The 19798-nt window shown below is 41.4% G+C and overlaps 2 protein-coding genes across 2 annotated transcripts; one reads left to right on the forward strand and one right to left on the reverse strand.

Moving 5' to 3' along the window:
* Window positions 1–371: 371 nt before the first annotated feature.
* Window positions 372–6052, reverse strand: MRPL32 (mitochondrial ribosomal protein L32). Its single transcript, XM_073332825.1, has 3 exons — window positions 5902–6052; window positions 1971–2155; window positions 372–1022 (listed from the first exon to the last, which is right to left on the reverse strand). Exons 1-3 carry the CDS (start codon window positions 6005–6007, stop codon window positions 768–770), a joined length of 546 nt encoding a protein of 181 aa, XP_073188926.1. The 5' UTR covers window positions 6008–6052; the 3' UTR covers window positions 372–767.
* A 204-nt stretch (window positions 6053–6256) lies between these two features.
* On the forward strand, window positions 6257–16749 carry PSMA2 (proteasome 20S subunit alpha 2). The gene is made up of 8 exons (XM_073332826.2): window positions 6257–6380; window positions 9823–9899; window positions 10577–10709; window positions 11241–11363; window positions 11880–11961; window positions 13352–13425; window positions 14600–14657; window positions 14739–16749. The coding sequence occupies exons 1-8, from the start codon at window positions 6337–6339 to the stop codon at window positions 14853–14855; spliced, it is 708 nt and encodes a 235-aa protein (XP_073188927.1). The 5' UTR covers window positions 6257–6336; the 3' UTR covers window positions 14856–16749.
* Window positions 16750–19798: the final 3049 nt, after the last annotated feature.

A 19798-nucleotide genomic window follows, 5' to 3' on the forward strand; every position in this document is an offset into this window, starting at 1 on the left:
AAAATATGTTTCCAGTGAGTATACTTAATATTAATGTTTGTGCTTTCATCCAAGGATTCTAAAGTACTTTACAATGACTAACAGCCACATAATATTCCTCCAAGATAAGTTTCTGATTCACATCTTGTGAAACAGAGATGTTAGATGACTTGCTCTAAACACTCAATGAAATTCCCAGCTCAAACAATTCCATTTCATAGAGACCCAACTTGAAAATCACCCCTGCTCCCCATACATTGTTAAAGTTGATTTTTCTCCGTTAATATTCTTGGCATCTAATCAAAAGAATTTTGAAAAGCCAGACAACTTTTTCAGAGTAGCAGTTAAATAAATACATAAATAAATAAGAAAAAAAAAGAAAGAAATAGCTCTCCCTACAGAACTTAATATACTTTATTTTACAGCTGTGAATGTACTTTACGTTATTTCATTACATAAAAATCATTAAATTTACAGTAGTATAGCATTAAAGCAATGTTGCACTTAATGTGCAATAAGCGTATACCTCGGCATAAAATTGTTCCTGATTTTCTCTCTCTTTTTACAACTACGATGCTATTACATTCAGATGTTTCCCACTGCCACACATGGCAATGACATTCAATCCCACATAAAGGAAATGCTTTTGAAATAGGTTTTCCAAAAGGTGACAGCTTCCCATCTTAGCATTAAATGAACTAAAAAACTGAATGTTCTTGATAAACATTTTCTTCTTTCCTGCAGTATCAACTGTTTTTGACAACATGGAGTTCTATAGTTCCGTGGAATCAATTCTGTGTGAACCAGCTTGGACGTTTTCTGTTTCTTTCAATGATCCGCTTGCCTTCATCTCGTTCTGTGGGCTTCTCTCCCTCATATAAGACTACAGTCTCTACAGCGGGAGCATTAAGTGGCCCTGCTTCCTTTTCCTTTATTTGGATCCTTATGAGACCAGTTTCCATTTTAACTTTTTTGTAACAATAGCCACAAAGGACATGCTTCTGTTTCAGATTGCCACATTTAGGACAAACATCTATATTTGTCTAAAAGATAACAAAACAAGGAAAGTTTAGAAGTGAAGAAGTTGGGACAAACAGGGAAGAACTTCATAAAAAGCTAAGAGATGCTGGGGTGAAGGTAATGAGCAATAGCTATTTGTTCCATTAAATCGCTTTTCAATTTTTGTGAGATATATGATTTTCCTACAAGCAACCACATGTAATACTTCCATGCAAATTCAAATGTTACAGATATACAAGCCTACTAGTCATCACAATAAAAAAAGAACCTGGCATCTCTCCCCACTTAAAAAAAACTTAAAAGCAAAAGATTTAGTGGTAGAGAACTATAGTGCAATTTCATATTACAAAGGCTTTAAAATGTATCATGGTTGCATTTATTTGTATAGCATCAAATATAAAATTAAGAACTAACCACGTACCAAACTAAGTGAATCAACTTTGTGTTTTGGGGTTTTGTTCTCTTACTAATTTGCAAAATTTCTAGATACTCATGCCAAAAGTTAAGGACTTGATACTACAAAATGACCACTGGGACAAATGTTTACTAACACAAGAAGTACTTTTGAAGTCAGTGGCTAAAGTATTATGCCTGGTAATGTTTCCAGGGCTCCAAAACACACAAGCTCATCTTGATGTGCAGGATATTTAGGCATTTCACTCAAACTGAGAGGTAGATTTCATATATTGGATCTCAACTGTACTCTTATTTTAAAATGTAGTTTAAGGTTGCATATTTTGACTGTATCATTTAGAATGTACTTTCAGTGGCATAAATATTTTAAATATATTTATAGAGAATTTCCACAGAGGTTTTTCAAGGTGTTCTCACCATCAAGGAATATTATCTTTTTTGAGCTTTAGAAAATGATGAGCACAAAGTAAATGTTTTATAAACATGTTGTGCATTATTTAAAAACAGTTATTTGCAATGAATGAGATGGGAAAGCCAATAGAAATCTGACAGATTACCTTGAGTTTTATAAGTTTACTAGGGTTTCTTCGTCTGCAGCGGTTCACCTCAATAGTACGTCTCTTCTTGGGAGCTGCCATCCAAAAGATGCTATCTAAAAAGTTTGGAGCCTTGTTACTTTCTTCCCTTATATCTTCCAGTGGATCAGGAAGAGTGGCTGGAGCCTGAACAGCCAATGCTGGTGCTTCAGAAAACAAGAAAAAAAATGCATCAGAAATAGCCTACACCTACTGAGTTCAGTTCATCGAACCCAATGCTTTAAAAATATGTTAAATGGTTCATCGAACTAAAATAGTGCAATTGACATAAGCATGGCTCTGCTGACCTCAACTTAATAAACGTTAAACTTGTAAGGTTATAAAAAGAGGTAGAATAGCCAGGGACTATACAAAAATTGAATTAAATTACAAAAAACTTCATTAACATACAGTTCAGGTTTCTGCTATGCAACAATACCCTTCTTTTCCCATATCCTTCTGGAAAATTGGACTTCTAAACTCTAACATTAGAAAACCAGGAAACATTAACTTTAAGTCTCCCTATTTATCTCTGAAAAAAACTGTAGCACCGCAAGAAAATACAAGCCACAAACCTACAAAATTCACAAAAAGTACAGTTAAGATTCCTATTCACACACAACTACCACCATACAGCCTAGTTCTTCCCTAGGTTCAATTCTGTTGAGGAAAATGGGGGTGGTTACACATGCTTGTAAACTGACCTCATCCAGTCTTTCAGATGTCAATAGTCTCCATGGTTGGATTTATAGACTCATAGACTTCAAGGTCAGAAGGGAACACTGTGATCATCTAGTCTGACCTCCTGCACATTGCAGGCCACAGAACCTCACCCAGTCACTCCTGTAATAGACCCATAACCTCTGGCTGAGTTACTGAACGCCTCAAATCATGATTTGAAGACTCCAAATTACAGAGAATCCACCATGAAACCTGCAAGTGACCTGTGCCCCATACTGCAGAGGAAGGCAACACTCACCCACCCGCAGGTGTCTGCAATCTGACCCCGGGGGAAATTCCTACCTGACCCCAAATATGGTGATGAGTTAGACCGAGCATGTGGACAAGACCCACCAGCCAGACACTTAAGACTTCTCTGTTGTAATTCAGAACCATGCCCATCTAGTGTCTCATCACAGCTGCTGCTAGCAGTCACAGATCAGCTACCTGCCCTTGTAGGCAGTCTCCCTCCTGACGCAGGGAAGAAAGGTAAGCAGCAGGATACGGACCCTGGACTTCAGAAAAGCAGACTTCGACTCCCTCAGGGAACGGATGGCCAGGATCCTCTGGGGGACTAACTTGAAGGGGAAAGGAGTCCAGGAGAGCTGGCTGTATTTCAAGGAATCCCTGTTGAGGTTACAGGGACAAACCATCCCGATGAGTCAAAAGAATAGTAAATATGGCAGGCGACCAGCTTGGCTTAATGGTGAAATCCTAGCGGATCTTAAACATAAAAAAGAAGCTTACAAGAAGTGGAAGGTTGGACATATGACCAGGGAAGAGTATAAAAATATTGCTCGGGCATGTAGGAATGATATCAGGAGGGCCAAATCGCACCTGGAGCTGCTGCTAGCCAGAGATGTCAAGAGTAACAAGAAGGGTTTCTTCAGGTATGTTGGCAACAAGAAGAAAGCCAAGGAAAGTGTGGACCCCTTACTGAATGAGGGAGGCAACCTAGTGACAGAGGATGTGGAAAAAGCTAATGTACTCAATGCTTTTTTTGCCTCTGTTTTCACTAACAAGGTCAGCTCCCAGACTGCTGCGCTGGGCATCACAAAATGGGGAAGAGATGGCCAGCCCTCTGTGGAGATAGAGGTAGTTAGGGACTATTTAGAAAAGCTGGACGTGCACAAGTCCATGGGGCCGGACAAGTTGCATCCGAGAGTGCTAAAGGAATTGGTGGCTGTGATTGCAGAGCCATTGGCCATTATCTTTGAAAACTCGTGGCGAACCGGGGAAGTCCCGGATGACTGGAAAAAGGCTAATGTAGTGCCAATCTTTAAAAAAGGGAAGAAGGAGGATCCTGGGAACTACAGGCCAGTCAGCCTCACCTCAGTCCATGGAAAAATCATGGAGCAGGTCCTCAAAGAATCAATCCTGAAGCACTTGCATGAGAGGAAAGTGATCAGGAACAGTCAGCATGGATTCACCAAGGAAAGGTCATGCCTGACTAATCTAATCGCCTTTTATGACGAGATTACTGGTTCTGTGGATGAAGGGAAAGCAGTGGATGTATTGTTTCTTGTCTTTAGCAAAGCTTTTGACACGGTCTCCCACAGTATTCTTGTCAGCAAGTTAAGGAAGTATGGGCTGGATGAATGCACTATAAGGTGGGTAGAAAGCTGGCTAAATTGTCGGGCTCAACGGGTAGTGATCAATGGCTCCATGTCTAGTTGGCAGCCGGTATCAAGTGGAGTGCCCCAAGGGTCGGTCCTGGGGCCGGTTTTGTTCAATATCTTCATAAATGATCTGGAGGATGGTGTGGATTGCACTCTCAGCAAATTTGCAGATGATACTAAACTGGGAGGAGTGGTAGATACACTGGAGGGGAGGGATAGGATACAGAGGGACCTAGACAAATTGGAGGATTGGGCCAAAAGAAATCTGATGAGGTTCAATAAGGATAAGTGCAGGGTCCTGCCCTTAGGATGGAAGAATCCAATGCACCGCTACAGACTAGGGACCGAACGGCTAGGCAGCAGTTCTGCGGAAAAGGACCTAGGGGTGACAGTGGACGAGAAGCTGGATATGAGTCAGCAGTGTGCCCTTGTTGCCAAGAAGGCCAATGGCATTTTGGGATGTATAAGTAGGGGCATAGCGAGCAGATCGAGGGACGTGATCGTTCCCCTCTATTCGACACTGGTGAGGCCTCATCTGGAGTACTGTGTCCAGTTTTGGGCCCCACACTACAAGAAGGATGTGGAAAAATTGGAGAGAGTCCAGCGAAGGGCAACAAAAATGATTAGGGGTCTGGAACACATGAGTTATGAGGAGAGGCTGAGGGAGCTGGGATTGTTTAGCCTGCAGAAGAGAAGAATGAGGGGGGATTTGATAGCTGCTTTCAACTACCTGAAAGGGGGTTCCAAAGAGGATGGCTCTAGACTGTTCTCAATGGTAGCAGATGACAGAACGAGGAGTAATGGTCTCAAGTTGCAGTGGGGGAGGTTTAGATTGGATATTAGGAAAAACTTTTTCACTAGGAGGGTGGTGAAACACTGGAATGCGTTACCTAGGGAGGTGGTAGAATCTCCTTCCTTAGAGGTTTTTAAGGTCAGGCTTGACAAAGCCCTGGCTGGGATGATTTAACTGGGAATTGGTCCTGCTTCAAGCAGGGGGTTGGACTAGATGACCTTCTGGGGTCCCTTCCAACCCTGATATTCTATGATTCTATGATTCCTCACACCATCCCCTCCATGAACTTATCAAGCTCAGCACTGAATCCCACTATGTTATTTTGTCCTCACTGCTCCCCTTGGAAGGCTGTTCCAGAACTGCCCCCCGCTGCTGGTTAGAAATCCCATCTTTCTGATCAGACAGGCATCCAGCCCGCACTGCGAGGGAACAGGGACTGGGAAATGGTCTTACTAAGCTACTGGACCGAGGCTCAGAGGAAATGGGTCCGTTCTGGCTCTACCACAGGCTTCCCGAGGGAAGCCACTTGCTCTGGCGGTGCCTCAGCTCCCCATCGGTGAGGCAGGGACGATAATGCCCGGTCGGGGGGGGGTGGGATCGGTCAGCGCCTGCAAACGGGGAGCTCGGGACTGCGGGCGGGAGGCGCCCAGCCCAGGCAGGGCAGCTTCAGGAGCCTGCACCTCTGAAGGGGGCAGTGCCCAGTTCTCTCCCCGCCGATACCGGGAGCCTGGCGCGGGGGAGCCGACGCAACGGGCTGAAACACCGCCCGGGCTTTACCTACCCCAGGGGGGGCTGGGCAGCCCCCGCAGGAGGCTCCGCTCCAGCTGCCCCCAGCAGCGCCGCATAAGCCGGCGAGCCGGAGACCAGAAAACCACGAGCGCCGCCATCTTCCCCTTCGCGGCGCAGACAGAGAGGCCGCCTGGTCTTGGGCGAGGCCGCGGAGCAGCCTGGGAAAGTAAGTCCCCAACTCCTCCCCCTCCCCCGCTCGCCAGGCTCCAGGGCGTAGGACTACCCTTCCCAGCGTTCCCTGCGCACCCCTCCCCACCGCCGTCGGACTACAAGCCCCAGCATGCCTCGCTATCGCCCCCCCCCCCCCGGGAAGCTATTTATCGCGTGAAAAAGAGGCATTCCTGCGCAGTCTCCCAGTCTCCGCCAATTAGGGGCCGGAATCGGCGTACGCGGGGAGGTGACTCAGGCCGGCAGCGCTCGGACCAAGATGGCGGCGGAACGCGGCTACAGCTTCTCCCTCACCACGTTCAGGTAGCGGCGGGGAGGTGGCAGCGGCACCGGTCTCCGCGCTGCTGCCGGGGGGGCTCGGGGCCTGGCTTGGCCCGGCCCGGGCGGCAGCGTGGGGAGGGGGGGATTTGCAAAGTCATCGCCCCTCCCCCATCTCCACCCCGGGTCCGGGCCTCTCCTCCGGTGGGTGCCTGGCCGCGGGAGGTAGATGGGGCCGGCGGGCGAGGCGGTTTTTACTTGTCAGCCGGGCCGCCCTGTCTGACCGGGAAGCAGGAGCCGGGCGCCTGGGTTCCGCCTCAGCCGCTGACCTCTTCCCCCCCCCCCCCCTTCCCCGGGCGCGGGGTCCCGATCCTGCCCCGGCGCTGCCACTGCAGTGAGCGGAGTTCAGCGCCGTTGTAACCAGGCAGCACCCCAGCCTGCCGGGGCCTCGCTCCCCGCCCCTGGGGGACGGGTTCGGCGGTGCGGCCGCGAGTCAGCGCGGGGCTTCTCTGGCCGGGCAGCAGCTGGGGAAGCCGGGCCCTGCTTTCCCGCGGACCGGTTGAGAAAGCGGCGCTGGGGTGGACAGGGACGCGAGCCCTTCGCAGGGGGTTGGAGCGCAGCTCAGGTCTCCTGCCCCCTGCGACTGGCAGGCGCCGCCCTGCCTGCCCCCTCCGCGGTGGGGTTCCCGGGCATGTCTGGCTGCCGCGCGCGGCGGGGAGCTTGCCCCGTGGGCGTGGACTCCTATGAAGTGGGAAGGGAAGGCGGACACCTTAAACACAAGCTTAAGGAAACTCCAAACCCCCGCCTCGCTGGGCTGCCTCCCTGTCTCGCTTTGTGTCTTGTAAAACTTGATTTCTGCTCAAGTATACCCACTTTACATACGCCAACACAGGAAGGAGGCTTTTGCTTTTAAGAAAAGAAAAGGAGTACTTGTGGCACCTTAGAGACTAACCAATTTATTTGAGCATGAGCTTTCGTGAGCTACAGCTCACTTCATCGGATGCATGCCGTGGAAACTGCAGCAGGCTTTATTTATACACAGAGAATATGAAAAAATACCTCCTCCCACCCCACTGAAAGCTGCTTTAAAGTAACCAGAAACACTCCACCAAAAACAGAAACCGAAAGCAGGAATCTGCTGCGATATAAAGTGCCTTATGGGAGGGAGGCACCCTAGAGTTGCACAGTGTTGACCTAAACTTTATTGAAATTCAGCAGATGAAGCATTTCTGTATTAAATATAGAATTTCCCGTTCATTGTTTTACGGGAGCTTTTTTAGATGTGCACATTAGACACATTAAGATCTGTAGCTTAATGTACTGAATATTTCACCATAGTTTGGATATCATATTTCCTAATGGAATTACAAACTTTTAACTCACAACAGCTACTGTATTTCCTGAAACTTACTTCAAATCTACTTGGCTTTTGTTTCTCTAAAACACACATACACAGAGACACACACACTAAAACTAATACTACAAGTCACTGTCCTTTACATCACATTGACTGTTCTTTGTCATTTATCACAGTCCAAAAACAGATCTGTTCTTGTGCATTGTGCAGTATTATACGTACAGATCTGCTTGCCAGTGGTCATAGCCCTTTTGTGTGTTGTGTTAAGGACAAGGTGTAGAGAACTCAAAATGCATATTGTGGTATTTACTTCTCTTATAATTCATAGGCAAAAGCATAGGAGTAGATTCTTGTTCTCTGGGTTACTTTTCTAAAATCCATAGGTGCAGGATCACAAACCTCATATCAATATTTTATCTATATAATTGTCCCCTAAAAAGTTGCACAAACTACATACATTTAGCACCATTTAAATGCAGCTACTTCGGGGCTGGAAGTCCTCACACTGTAAAAGGGTGGTTGGGTGAAGGGAAGACTTGGCCAAGTACATAGGGCTGACTTCTATTCCTACAAAAAGTACAGTGCTCTCTTTGACTACAAACAGAGAGGACAAGACCACCAGCTTTAAAGTCTAATTCAAAAGATCAGATGAACAGTACATTGGGTGGCCACTCAGTTTACGTAATCACTTGGTTAGATAAAGGTCTACCTGTTATTGTTCCAAAAAGTCTAGTTATTTTAAGCCTAATGGGTAAGCACTAAGTTGAGCCTGTATAAACACATTCACTTTAAGCCTGAAACAAGTGATTTGTTTTATTCACCCTTCTGTAGAATTTTTTTCATCACCATTCAGTAAGGGTTGGTGTTGAACTGCCAGTTTTGTAAACCCACACGAAGCAATTCCCTAGTTTATGACTGAGGATGAAGAAGTATTTTTCAGTTGTTTGTAATGTTGTGGTGCCCACACCTTCCTTCAAAAATCTGTATGGTAAAAGCAGACTATGAAAATAATAATAAAAAAAAGATTTGACAGTCTCTTTCTTGCATCTTCTGCTTCCTGTTTGCCAAGAACCCATGCCCTGTTTCTAAGTGAGACTATTAAATTAAGTGCAAATACCTTATTAATAGTCCTGCACATATAAAAAATGGCTGTGGATACACATTTTTATATGGATCGCACATTGGATGTAAATATCCTTTGATATCCACAGATATGCAGGGCTCTAAACAGCTCCACAGGTCACCATGCAGCAGTGACCGGGGGGGGGGGGGGGGGAAGTTGCCAGTCCACTTTTCACATTGGTGGATCCCTCCCCCTCTTCTTCCCCACTCTCCTTTCCCCTGGCCAGGCCAGCGGGCTGCCGCGGGAAGGGAGGAGGGCTGAGAACAGCCAGTGGCCGTGTCCCCGCCCGGCTGAGGGCGGGTGGAGGGTCCACGATTCTGCCCCAGCTGACCACTCGGCTCTTACCGTGGCTGGACTGGGGCTCCAAGAGCTCCCCCTGCATGTTGGGGAGAGCCACATTGGCAGCTGTGGGAAGCCTCCATTCCTCCATCTGTTCCAGAGCCCTGTGCAAATACAAAATTTTTATCTGCATCCAAGCTGTTATCCGCAAAAATGGTCCTTGGATATAAAGCAGATACCAGTGTATTTGCAAGGCTCTACTTAATAATTGAAAATAAAATAGAGTAAAGTTGAAAAGAAGGGAACTTGTGCTTTTGGGACTTGCTTCCTTACGTTTTACTTGGTTTCTAGAAAAAAATTTTCACCAGATATAGTGCAAGTAGGTGGCACGGAAGATTCATGACAGAATTCTGCAACAGCAAAACCTATGGTAGACCAGTCCAGGTCCTCTACAAGCTAGAGCAGTGATTCTCAAACTTTTGTATGGTGACCCTTTTCACACAGCAAGCCTCTGAGTGCGAACTACTGCTTATAAATTAAAAACACTTTTTAAAAATATATTTAACGCCATTATAAATGCTGGAGGCAAAGCAAGGTTTGGGGTTGAGGCTGACAGCTCACAACCTCCCATGTAATAACCTCATGACCCCCTGAGCTAGAGTGAGACTTCCAGACTTACTTTCATATAAAGTATCTTATGACTGAATTGTATGTGTTCTCCTTTTTAGTCCTTCTGGTAAACTTGTTCAGATTGAATATGCTTTGGCAGCGGTCGCTGGAGGGGCCCCATCAGTTGGAATTAAAGGTATAAGAAATTTTCAAAGGTATATTAAGATGTAACTAATCAGTGCTAGATTCAAGGCTCGGGGTTTTATTATGATGCATTGTCTGTAGGGAGAATCTCAGTAGATTTTTGGCTATTTGAAAATGCATATTTCCTAGTTACTCTGCTGTGATCTAGGGAAAGGTGATTTATAAAATAGCATGGAGTTGCATTATTTGCCTTTGGTTGGCATAATATCTTCAAGCGTTGATTTCCAGAGACACAATCTTAAAAAGGGAAGGATGAGGAGAATATAAATACTGTATACATTTATGAAGAACATACATTTTGAGTAAATATTCTAGTTTTAGAGGGAGGTTTAATAGAAATAAACATTTTTACTCTGATTCCTAATCCTTGGGTGGGTAGGTCCAGTTTTGAACTAATTTACGTAACAGTTACATCTAATGTATCAATTGCTACAACTTCCTTATGTACATTTTAAAATAAGAGGGATAAAGGAGGTATGCTCGGCACCTATGTATGGTGGGGTAACTTCTCTCAAGGATGACTGCTTAACATGCTAACGTAAATCTTAAAGCTGTGGGAAGGAGGGAAAATTTTTCACATGCTAACAAAACTGTATTGTGCTTCAGCTGTTTTTGATAACCTTTTTATATTGAATATATAAACATAAAAATGTATCTTTTTCTTTCCAGCTGCAAATGGTGTGGTGTTGGCAACTGAGAAGAAACAGAAATCCATCCTCTATGATGAAAGGAGTGTACACAAAGTAGAATCAATTACTAAACATATAGGCCTAGTGTATAGTGGCATGGGTCCGGATTACAGGTATAAGAACATTCCTTCTGTTTGAGAGGGTGTTTGTATTCATTTAGATCTTGTAATTCACAAAAACTGAAGGCACTGGTGCAAATAGGCCTTTCTGATCTCCCAGCTCTCTCTCATCCATTTCCCCAAGAATATTAAAGCCATCAGTTGTCTCTTAATGGTTAACTGTGCTGGTGGTGTGTAATATAATGTTATAAATGTTTTCTTAACACAAACAATATCTTAACAATTGAATCATAAATATAAAAACGTTTATACTTAATTGAATAAAAAATAGAGAATGAAACTTTTATGATAGAAATTATTTCAAATCAAGGACGGTTTCATATTTCCTTATGTCTCAGGGTGACTTCTAAGTTGGGGCATAATATATCCCAGTGGAACACATGTATTCGTTCCCTTAAATCACTGTGGCACTGAAAATGCAGAATTGTTTAGTACTATGTTGATATTTTAGAACTTATAGCTAAACTGTCATAGTTGTTTTAGCTTTTTCCTATAATTAAAATTTTTGGTCTTGCTCTTTTGTAGAGTACTTGTGCACAGAGCTCGGAAGCTTGCCCAGCAATATTACTTGGTCTACCACGAGCCCATTCCAACAGCTCAGCTAGTACAGAGGATTGCATCTGTGATGCAGGAGTACACACAGTCTGGGTAAATAGTTCTTAATCTAACTCATGATGGTGTTCGTAAGGTCTTTTCTGATGAGGAGGTGAAAGATGCTGTGGAAGTGTTTGCTGTTAGTTGACAATTAAACATTTTATGTCTAAAACATTTTGTCAAGAAATGTTATTGTAGTGTGGGTGAGAGGGGAACTACTAACTGTCCATGTGGCAGTGGGTGGAATGTACTGTTAAGTGTCTTGAAAGTGTGAAGGTCAAACATCCCCATATATTTTCCATTTCTGGACTATGGACTTCCCCCGTTCTCTCATTCTCTCATAGTGAAGTTCTCTTGTGTATTACAATGCTAAAATGGACAAGATAACCCTAGTAAATAATCCATCTTGATTAGATTGTGAGGAGGCAGAGTTTGATAATGGCTAATTTAGTTATAAAAATGAGTATTGGGAAAGCAAATGATACATTTAAGGATGGTCTTAAGAACTTTTAAAATAGATAATTTTAGATTTAAGTAATGGTTGTGGGTTTTCTCTTTCTCTCCCTGTAGTGGTGTACGTCCTTTTGGAGTATCATTGTTGATATGTGGTTGGAATGAGGGGCGACCATATCTATTTCAGTCTGATCCATCTGTAAGTATCTTGCAATTGTAAAATAACTGAGTGTTTGGCTTGTAGAGCGATGTTCAAAGTGTTGTGTGCTTGTGAGATACCGTCAGGGCAGGGAGACTTTGGACACTGAGAAAGTTGATCACCTTAAGAGGTGATCAGATTCCACCTATTTCGCGTGGAACGTGATCAAAATTATTAATTTACACTTGCAGTGCAGGACTGTAAACTCCTTTTGCAAATCCACTGTTCTGTGACCAAGCTTTTTTTTAAATACTACTTCTATTTAATAGAACTGGGTGAAAATTTTTCAACAATTTTTTTTGGGTGAAAAATGCAGACTTGACAACACTGAAGTGTTCATGAATTTGTTAATTTTGCCAAATAGTTCACTTGAAAAAGACACTCCCCCTCCCCCCAAGTCAAAATGTTTAATTTCAGTACTTTTAAACATAAAATTTTGCTTTTTCAGTTTGAAACAACTTATTTTCAAATTTCCTTCAATTTTATTTTTAAAAATTCAAGTGTTTTTAAAAAAGCTCAAAATCAAAACATTTAATTTTTTGTAGAACAAAAACGTTTAGTGTGACCTGAAGTGTATTTTTTATTTATTTATTTTTAACTTTGGAATTCTCAAAAAATTTGTTCCTGGTTTGATACAAAACTGATCCCCCCCACCCCCCTTGACTTTTCAGAATTGGCAGAAAACCAAGAAATATATTGTTCACGCACCTCTAGTATTTAATGAAGGATATTAGTCATTGTAATGATTCTTGATGAAATCTAAAAAACTGAACTATATCTAACATATTAATGTAAAATTCCAAAGGCTTTATTGCGTTGGAAAAGTGAGATGAGTATATTTTATCCTGTTTTTATGCATGCAACTTCCACTGACATTAAAAGGAGCTCCTTGCTCAGATTAAGGGCAACAATAATTATATATCATTTAAGTAATGCATTACAAAACAGCTATGCAATTTGTCATTTATCCTAAAAAATAACCTAAAACGCACTGTAATAGAAAGTGGAGGCACGCACTTCCCGGTGAGTTAGTCTCCCATCTTTCCCAATAGTGCAAAAACTTCCTCTGTTCAAAGAACCACAAATTGAAATTGTTTTTAATCACTGTTTTTATCAAATTAACCTTTCAAGGAAGGGGTAAAAAGTCAACTGAAAGTACATAGTAGAAATATTCCTTTATTTAAGATACTTTCTTAGCAGCAGACATTTAATAACCAGACCTCAAAACCTCTTCTTTCAGAGCCTTGTATACATATTAGGAGCCCTAAATATCCAAACCAAAAAGTTTTCATAAGAAACTATTGTATTTTAGTTTACAAATCAGCTGAGTGATTAGTAAGTGTTAGATTTAATTGTTTTTATGTAATTTAATGTGTTTTCATCTATCCAGGGGGCTTACTTTGCATGGAAAGCAACAGCAATGGGAAAAAATTATGTGAATGGAAAAACTTTCCTTGAAAAAAGGTAACGCTTCTGCATTACCAATCGAACTCCTAAAACAGTGGCTCTCAATATTTCCAGACTACTGTACCCGTTTCAGGAGTCTGATTTGTCTTGTGTATACACAACTTTCACCTCACGTAAAAACTACTTGCTTACCTAATCAGATATAAAAAAAGTGTCACAGCACACTATTAATGAAAAATTGTTTACTTTCTCATTTTTACCATGTAATTATAAAATAAATCAATTGGAACGTATTGTACTTGGGTTACAGTGTATAGTAGATAGTACAGTATAAACAAGTTATTGTCTGTTTGACATTTTAGTTTGTACTGACTTCGCTAGTGCTTTTTATGTAGCCTGTTGTAAAACTAGGCCAATATCTAGATGAGTTGATGTGCCCCCCTGGAAGGCCTCTGCATATCTCCAGGTACTTGTACCACTAGTTGAGAACCACTGTCCTAAAATATTGACATGTACATCTGTATTAGCCAAATTTAGACATTGTAATCTGGCTGTGAAATTCTGATCATTTACAGTATTTTTAGACATTCTGATATTTATAATACAATGTTCAAGTGAAGATACTAGACGTTTGAGTAAAACTGAAAAAAATGTTTCTTCTTGCTTAGCACAAATTTCTTGACCGCCTGGGAATGAGGGGGTGTTTGTTGGAGGGCAGGAGGGGAGTGGTCCAGTGTAACAAACGGGTTATATTCAACATCTTTTTATAAATTTCAAGTGGTTTTGTTCTATACTGTCAGGTTAATGGAATAATTCTAATCCAGGTTTCATCTCTGAGACACTAAATACATGAAAAAAGAAAAGGAGTACTTGTGGCACATTAGAGACTAACCAATTTATTAGAGCATACACTTTCGTGAGCTACAGCTCACTTCATCGGATGAAGCTCACGAAAACTTATGCTCAAATAAATTTTAGTTTCTAGAGCATAAGTTTTTTCGTGAGCTTCATCCAATGAAGTGAGCTGTAGCTCACGAAAGCGTATGCTCTAATAAATTGGTTAGTCTCTAAGGTGCCACAAGTACTCCTTTTCTTTTTGCGAATACAGACTAACACGGCTGCTACTCTGAAACCTCTAAATACATGAGCATTCTAGTGGTCTTTGAGAATATTTTAGGCTTCATACAGAACTGTGATCTCCTTTTTTTTTTTTTTTTTTTTTTTAATATAGATACAATGAAGATTTGGAACTTGAAGATGCCATTCACACAGCTATCTTAACACTAAAGGTTAGAGAAATACCTTAAATAGGTTTTTTATTGTATGAAATTATTGATATAGTTAAGGAAATTCTCTTTTCTCTTCAACAGGAAAGCTTTGAAGGGCAAATGACAGAAGATAACATAGAAGTTGGGATCTGTAATGAAGCAGGGTTTAGAAGGCTGACTCCAACTGAGGTTAAGGATTACTTGGCTGCGATAGCCTAGTAGTCAGCAAGACTGTGTGGATTCACACGGATCTTTTTAATTTTTGCTAACTAAATGTTTTTGTTTGCAGTTTCTGCATACTCATTTCTACATGGTTTGTCTGACCAATATTTTAAATATTATCCGTGCAAATGCTCTGGTCCTAATACTGATACTTGGAATCTTAATACAAAGAATTATTCCCATTGATACATGGAATCTTTGTACAGGAAATTGTACAAAAATAAAAGTTATAATGAAAGCTTATAAAAGCTAATGAATAAAACTTACAAATGGCACAGTTTTGTGCAGAATGTTAATGTCTTTAATTTTCTATATAAAGTTCAATTTCAGTATAATTCTTTTATTAAGGAAGCATACATTTTAGTAATAAGCTCCAAGGCTGAAGCTATATGTACTCTGCCAGCCAAACTAAATTGATATTACTTAGTTTTTTTAAACACGTGTGAGGGCATGTGAATATTACTTAACATTAGGATTTTATTTATGGTCTAGTATAAAAAAGCCCAAACAATTGGGTTCAGTGAAATTTGTCCAAACATGGAATTATCAAATCTCTGCTACATACAATGCAGAATGAGCCAAGTCCTCCAGGGTGTGGTGTAGATCTCCCATATAGTTCAGGTTTCAGAGTAGCAGCTGTGTTAGTCTGTATTCGCAAAAAGAAAAGGAGTACTTGTGGCACCTTAGAGACTAACCAATTTATTTGAGCATAAGCTTTCGTGAGCTTCATCCGACGAAGTGAGCTGTAGCTCACAAAAGCTTATGCTCAAATTTGTTAGTCTCTAAGGTGCCACAAGTACTCCTTTTCTTTTTCCATATAGTTCAGTAAGAGTTCTACTTTTGGAACATTAGAATGATTGAGCCCTGAACTTGCATGTCTGCTAATGCAAGTGTTCTGTTATTGGAGTGTGTTTCATAGCTCAAGAACTTGCATTTTTCAGAATTGAAGTACTGTTGTTTGAGTTGATGTGGGAAAATATAGATCCTACTAGCTATCAAGCACACAGTATTTTTCCAGTACTATCAATAACATTCTACAGTAGATAGAAAGGAGAACGGATGTCTTAAATTATTCCTCGAATTGTGCTTAACTATGTAAAGTACCCTTGAAATGTTAATCTGACTTTCATGAAATAAGGGGACACTTGTGTCAAGAACTTCTTTAGAAGCAACAGTGGAAATTGTGCATCACACATTAAGTGTTTTATTTTTAGATAAATTCTGCTATAATTTCAAAGTTATGTAGAATTCAAATCTGCATTACTAAAATATATATTTGCTTCTTTGTTTCTTGTGTACACAAAGTAATCTGTTCTATGGTCATTCTCAAAGTGAGTGCTATTTGGGGATTGTTAGATTACCTAAAGTTACTAATACCTCTCAGTGACATCAAAATGTAAAATGACCAAGAGCGGTAGGCACACAGGACCATTTTCCTCATGTAAAAGAGTGGACAGATAGTTAGTTTGGTAGGCTGCTGGTGTGAAAGCAACAACCTGGTGAAGAACACACGGTCTCGTCTGCAGAAACTTGCTTGTAAACTACTTAACTCGTGTGGCAGTGCTCCAGACGTTCTTCCTTGGGTCTTTCTTAACACCATGTTTTAAATTATTATTAAATTTGTTAGTCTCTAGGGTGCCACAAGTACTCCTGTTCTTTTTAAATTATTAGGAGTCCTTTAAGTAGGATCTTTTGTAGCCGGTAGCCTTGACACAAATGTTACAGCAATAAAGTTGTGTCCCAAAGACTGCACTGTGTTTCGCCCAATGCAGTTCACTTACTCTTTTACTCTCAAACACTAATTTCACTCTCAAATCTCTTTTGAAGAGAAAAACAAAATCGGGTGATGGAATTGCCTTGCAGTTTGTTATGATTCTTAAATTCATGCTTTCAGTGCCCTCAAAAACCACTTGGAAAGGAAGAGAATAATGTGCTAATTCAAAGGCTTCATCTACTATGTGGCAGAACAGCATACTAGCACCTCTCTCACACTGCTATCTTGTTCTCTAGAATCTCACCTTTTCTATAGAATTATAGAAATGTTGGGCTAGAAAGGTCCTAAAAAAGTCATCTAATCTGTCCCCCTCCACTGATGTGCAACATAGTATACTTAGATGGTCCCTGACAAGTGTTTGCCTAACCTGATCTTAAAAACCTTCAGTGATGGAGACTCCACAACTTCCCTTGGTAATCCATTCCAGTACCTAACTATCTGTATAGTTAAAAGGATTTTCCTAATATCTAACCTAAACCTTCTTGCAGATTAAGCCAATTAGTAAAGGTAAGACAAGTAGATATGCAGAACAATTGATCAGTCCTCTTTATAACAGCCCTTAATATATTTGAAGAATATGATTAGGTATCCCCTTCAGTGTTCTTCTCAAGACTAAACGTACCCAGTTTCTTAACCTTTCTTCATAGGCCAGGTGTTCTAAACCTGTTATCATTTTTGTTGCTCTTTACTGGCCTCTTTGTCTCCATCTTTCTTAAAGCATATCCAGTGTTGGGCATCAGATTATTTCACCTAAGGTCTCACCAGTGCATAGTAGCGTGGAACAATTACTTCCTGTGGCTTACATACAACATTCTTGTTCATACACCCTAGAATAGTGGCCTTTTTTACAACTGAATTTTACTGTTTAATTTGTGATGCACTATGATCCTGAGATCTTTTGCTGCAATATTACTGTTTGAGCCAGTTATTTCCCATTTTGTATTTGGGCATTTATTTTTCCTTTGTAAGTGTAGTATTTTTCACTTGTCTATATTGAATTTCATCTTGTTGATTTCAAACAAATTTGCCAATTTATCAAGGTCATTTTGAATTCTAATCCTGTCCTCCCATCTTGGTGTAATCTACAAATTTTATAAGCATACTCTCCATTCTCCAAGTCCTCAATGAAAATATTGATTAGTACTGGACTGAGGGACTCCACTAGATATGTCCTCCGAGTTTCATGGCAAACCATTGATGACTACTCTTTGAGTATGTTTTTTTTGTTTTTTTTTTCAACTAGTTGTCTACACATTTTGTAGTAATTTACTTAGGAAAATGTAATGTGGGACTGTGTCAAATACTTCACTAAAATCAAGATATGTCTGCAGCTTTCCCCATCTACTAGGCCCAAAACCCTGTATTATGAAAGTCTCTGAGCAGTGTGTAATTGATGCAGTGATGAGACTGGAACAATAGTTCTAAGGAACTCAATACCCAGTGAAGATTTAAATATCAGTATGGTTAACTATTCCATTCCTCAGATAAAGCAGGAGAGGGAAGATCATGAATCTGCAGCGTTTATTTGGTGAGATGTCTCAGGTGGGAGATGCTATTTTTTTCCCTCGGACCCCCAGTCAAGAAAGAGGCATGTCCAAGGATCCTAGCAGCATGTGTGGGCATATAAATGGGAGGCTAAGCTCAAAGCCCTGTGAAGCTCAGACGAGTGCGCACAATCATATTTTGAGCATGTGCACATCCTACTGTGCACAGTATTTCATTTTAATGATTCATAGAGGCAGAGTTTGGTAGAGTACCACCACCCCTTTTCCTCCATCTTGACCTGTAGCTTATGCCTACTGTGGAAACTATGCCACTGTACCAAGACAGCTGCACTGCAAATTAGGCAATTATTTTAAATTGACTTATCTTTATGGAGCCTTTAAAATGTGTTTACCATTTCGCCTAGAAATTTTTAAAGATGTATTTTTAACTTTTTAAAATGTTTTTTAGAGGATGATTTTGTTTTGGAGCATGTTCTCAAATGCAAAAATAAAGAGCACTTCATGAGTGAAGTACGTTTTGTGGAAAGTATACAGTGGTACTAGCCTCCAGGTGGTGCAGTTTGTCTTGTATCTTCATGAATATCAAAGTCCTTGGTTATAATCCCCTAAACAATCTTGGAAACAACTGCTATGTCATTCTCTAAAAGTGCAGCCTCTAAACCACTAGCAGAAATTTATGGTAGCTAATGTGTGAGATATTGGCAGCAGAGAGACTAAACAATATTGGAGGGGAGAGAAAAAGACTTGTTCTGAGTTTAATTTCAAATAGGGTTTCATGTGTGGATCAACAGATGTGCCAGAGCCTAGAATTGCATTGTAAAACTTCTAAAGTTGTGCTGTAATGTGAATGCCCCCAAAAAGCAAAAGAACAGTTAAACAGCTGTTCTAACTCCCAGTTCTATGCATTGACTTACATGATCTTTCTTCAGTAAAGCTCCAATCCTGGAAGCTGCTCTGCTCCTCCAGCCTCTTATGCCAGTTCAGAGACTATTAAGAGCAAGAAAATTGCTCAGACTTCATGTAAATGGTAGATTTGGAATAAAGCACAACTGCAGTCCTATTACGGTTATTTGTGAGGATGGGGGGGAGCAGGTCGGGGTAGGGGAGGAAATATCTTTTATTGGACCAACTTCTGCTGGCGAAAGACAAGCTTTTGAGCTTACACAGAGCTCTTCTTCAGATCTAGGTGTGAGGCTGTTATTTTAAGAAGGTGGCAAATTGACTGAAGATACAGTAACTCCTCACTTAGTCATCCCGGTTAACGTTGTTACGTTGCTGATCAATTAGGGAACATGCTTGTTTAAAGTTGCACAATGCTCCCTTATAATGGTGTTTGGCAGCCACCTGCTTTGTCCACTGCTTGCAGAAAGAGCAGCCCTGTAAAGCTAGCTGGTGGGGGCTTGGAACCAAGGTGGACCAGCAGCCCCCCATCAGCTTCCCACTCCTTTAAGAGCCTGCTGGGTGGCTGCCACACAGGGAAATCAATTGCCAGCTGTTCAGCTGTCCCTTGCTCCACTGTCCTGTGATTCTCCTGTCCTCTGCCTAGGAGCTGCTCCTGAGAACCTCCTGCTTGCTGTGCAGGAGGGGGGCTAATGTCAGGGTGTCCCCCTCCCCCTTGCTCCTGCCCCTTGCTTACCCCATTTCCATAGAGTGGGGAGGGA

The sequence above is a fragment of the Lepidochelys kempii genome, chromosome 2 (genome assembly GCF_965140285.1).
Source record: "Lepidochelys kempii isolate rLepKem1 chromosome 2, rLepKem1.hap1, whole genome shotgun sequence".
In the NCBI taxonomy this organism is placed as follows: Eukaryota; Metazoa; Chordata; order Testudines; family Cheloniidae; genus Lepidochelys; species Lepidochelys kempii.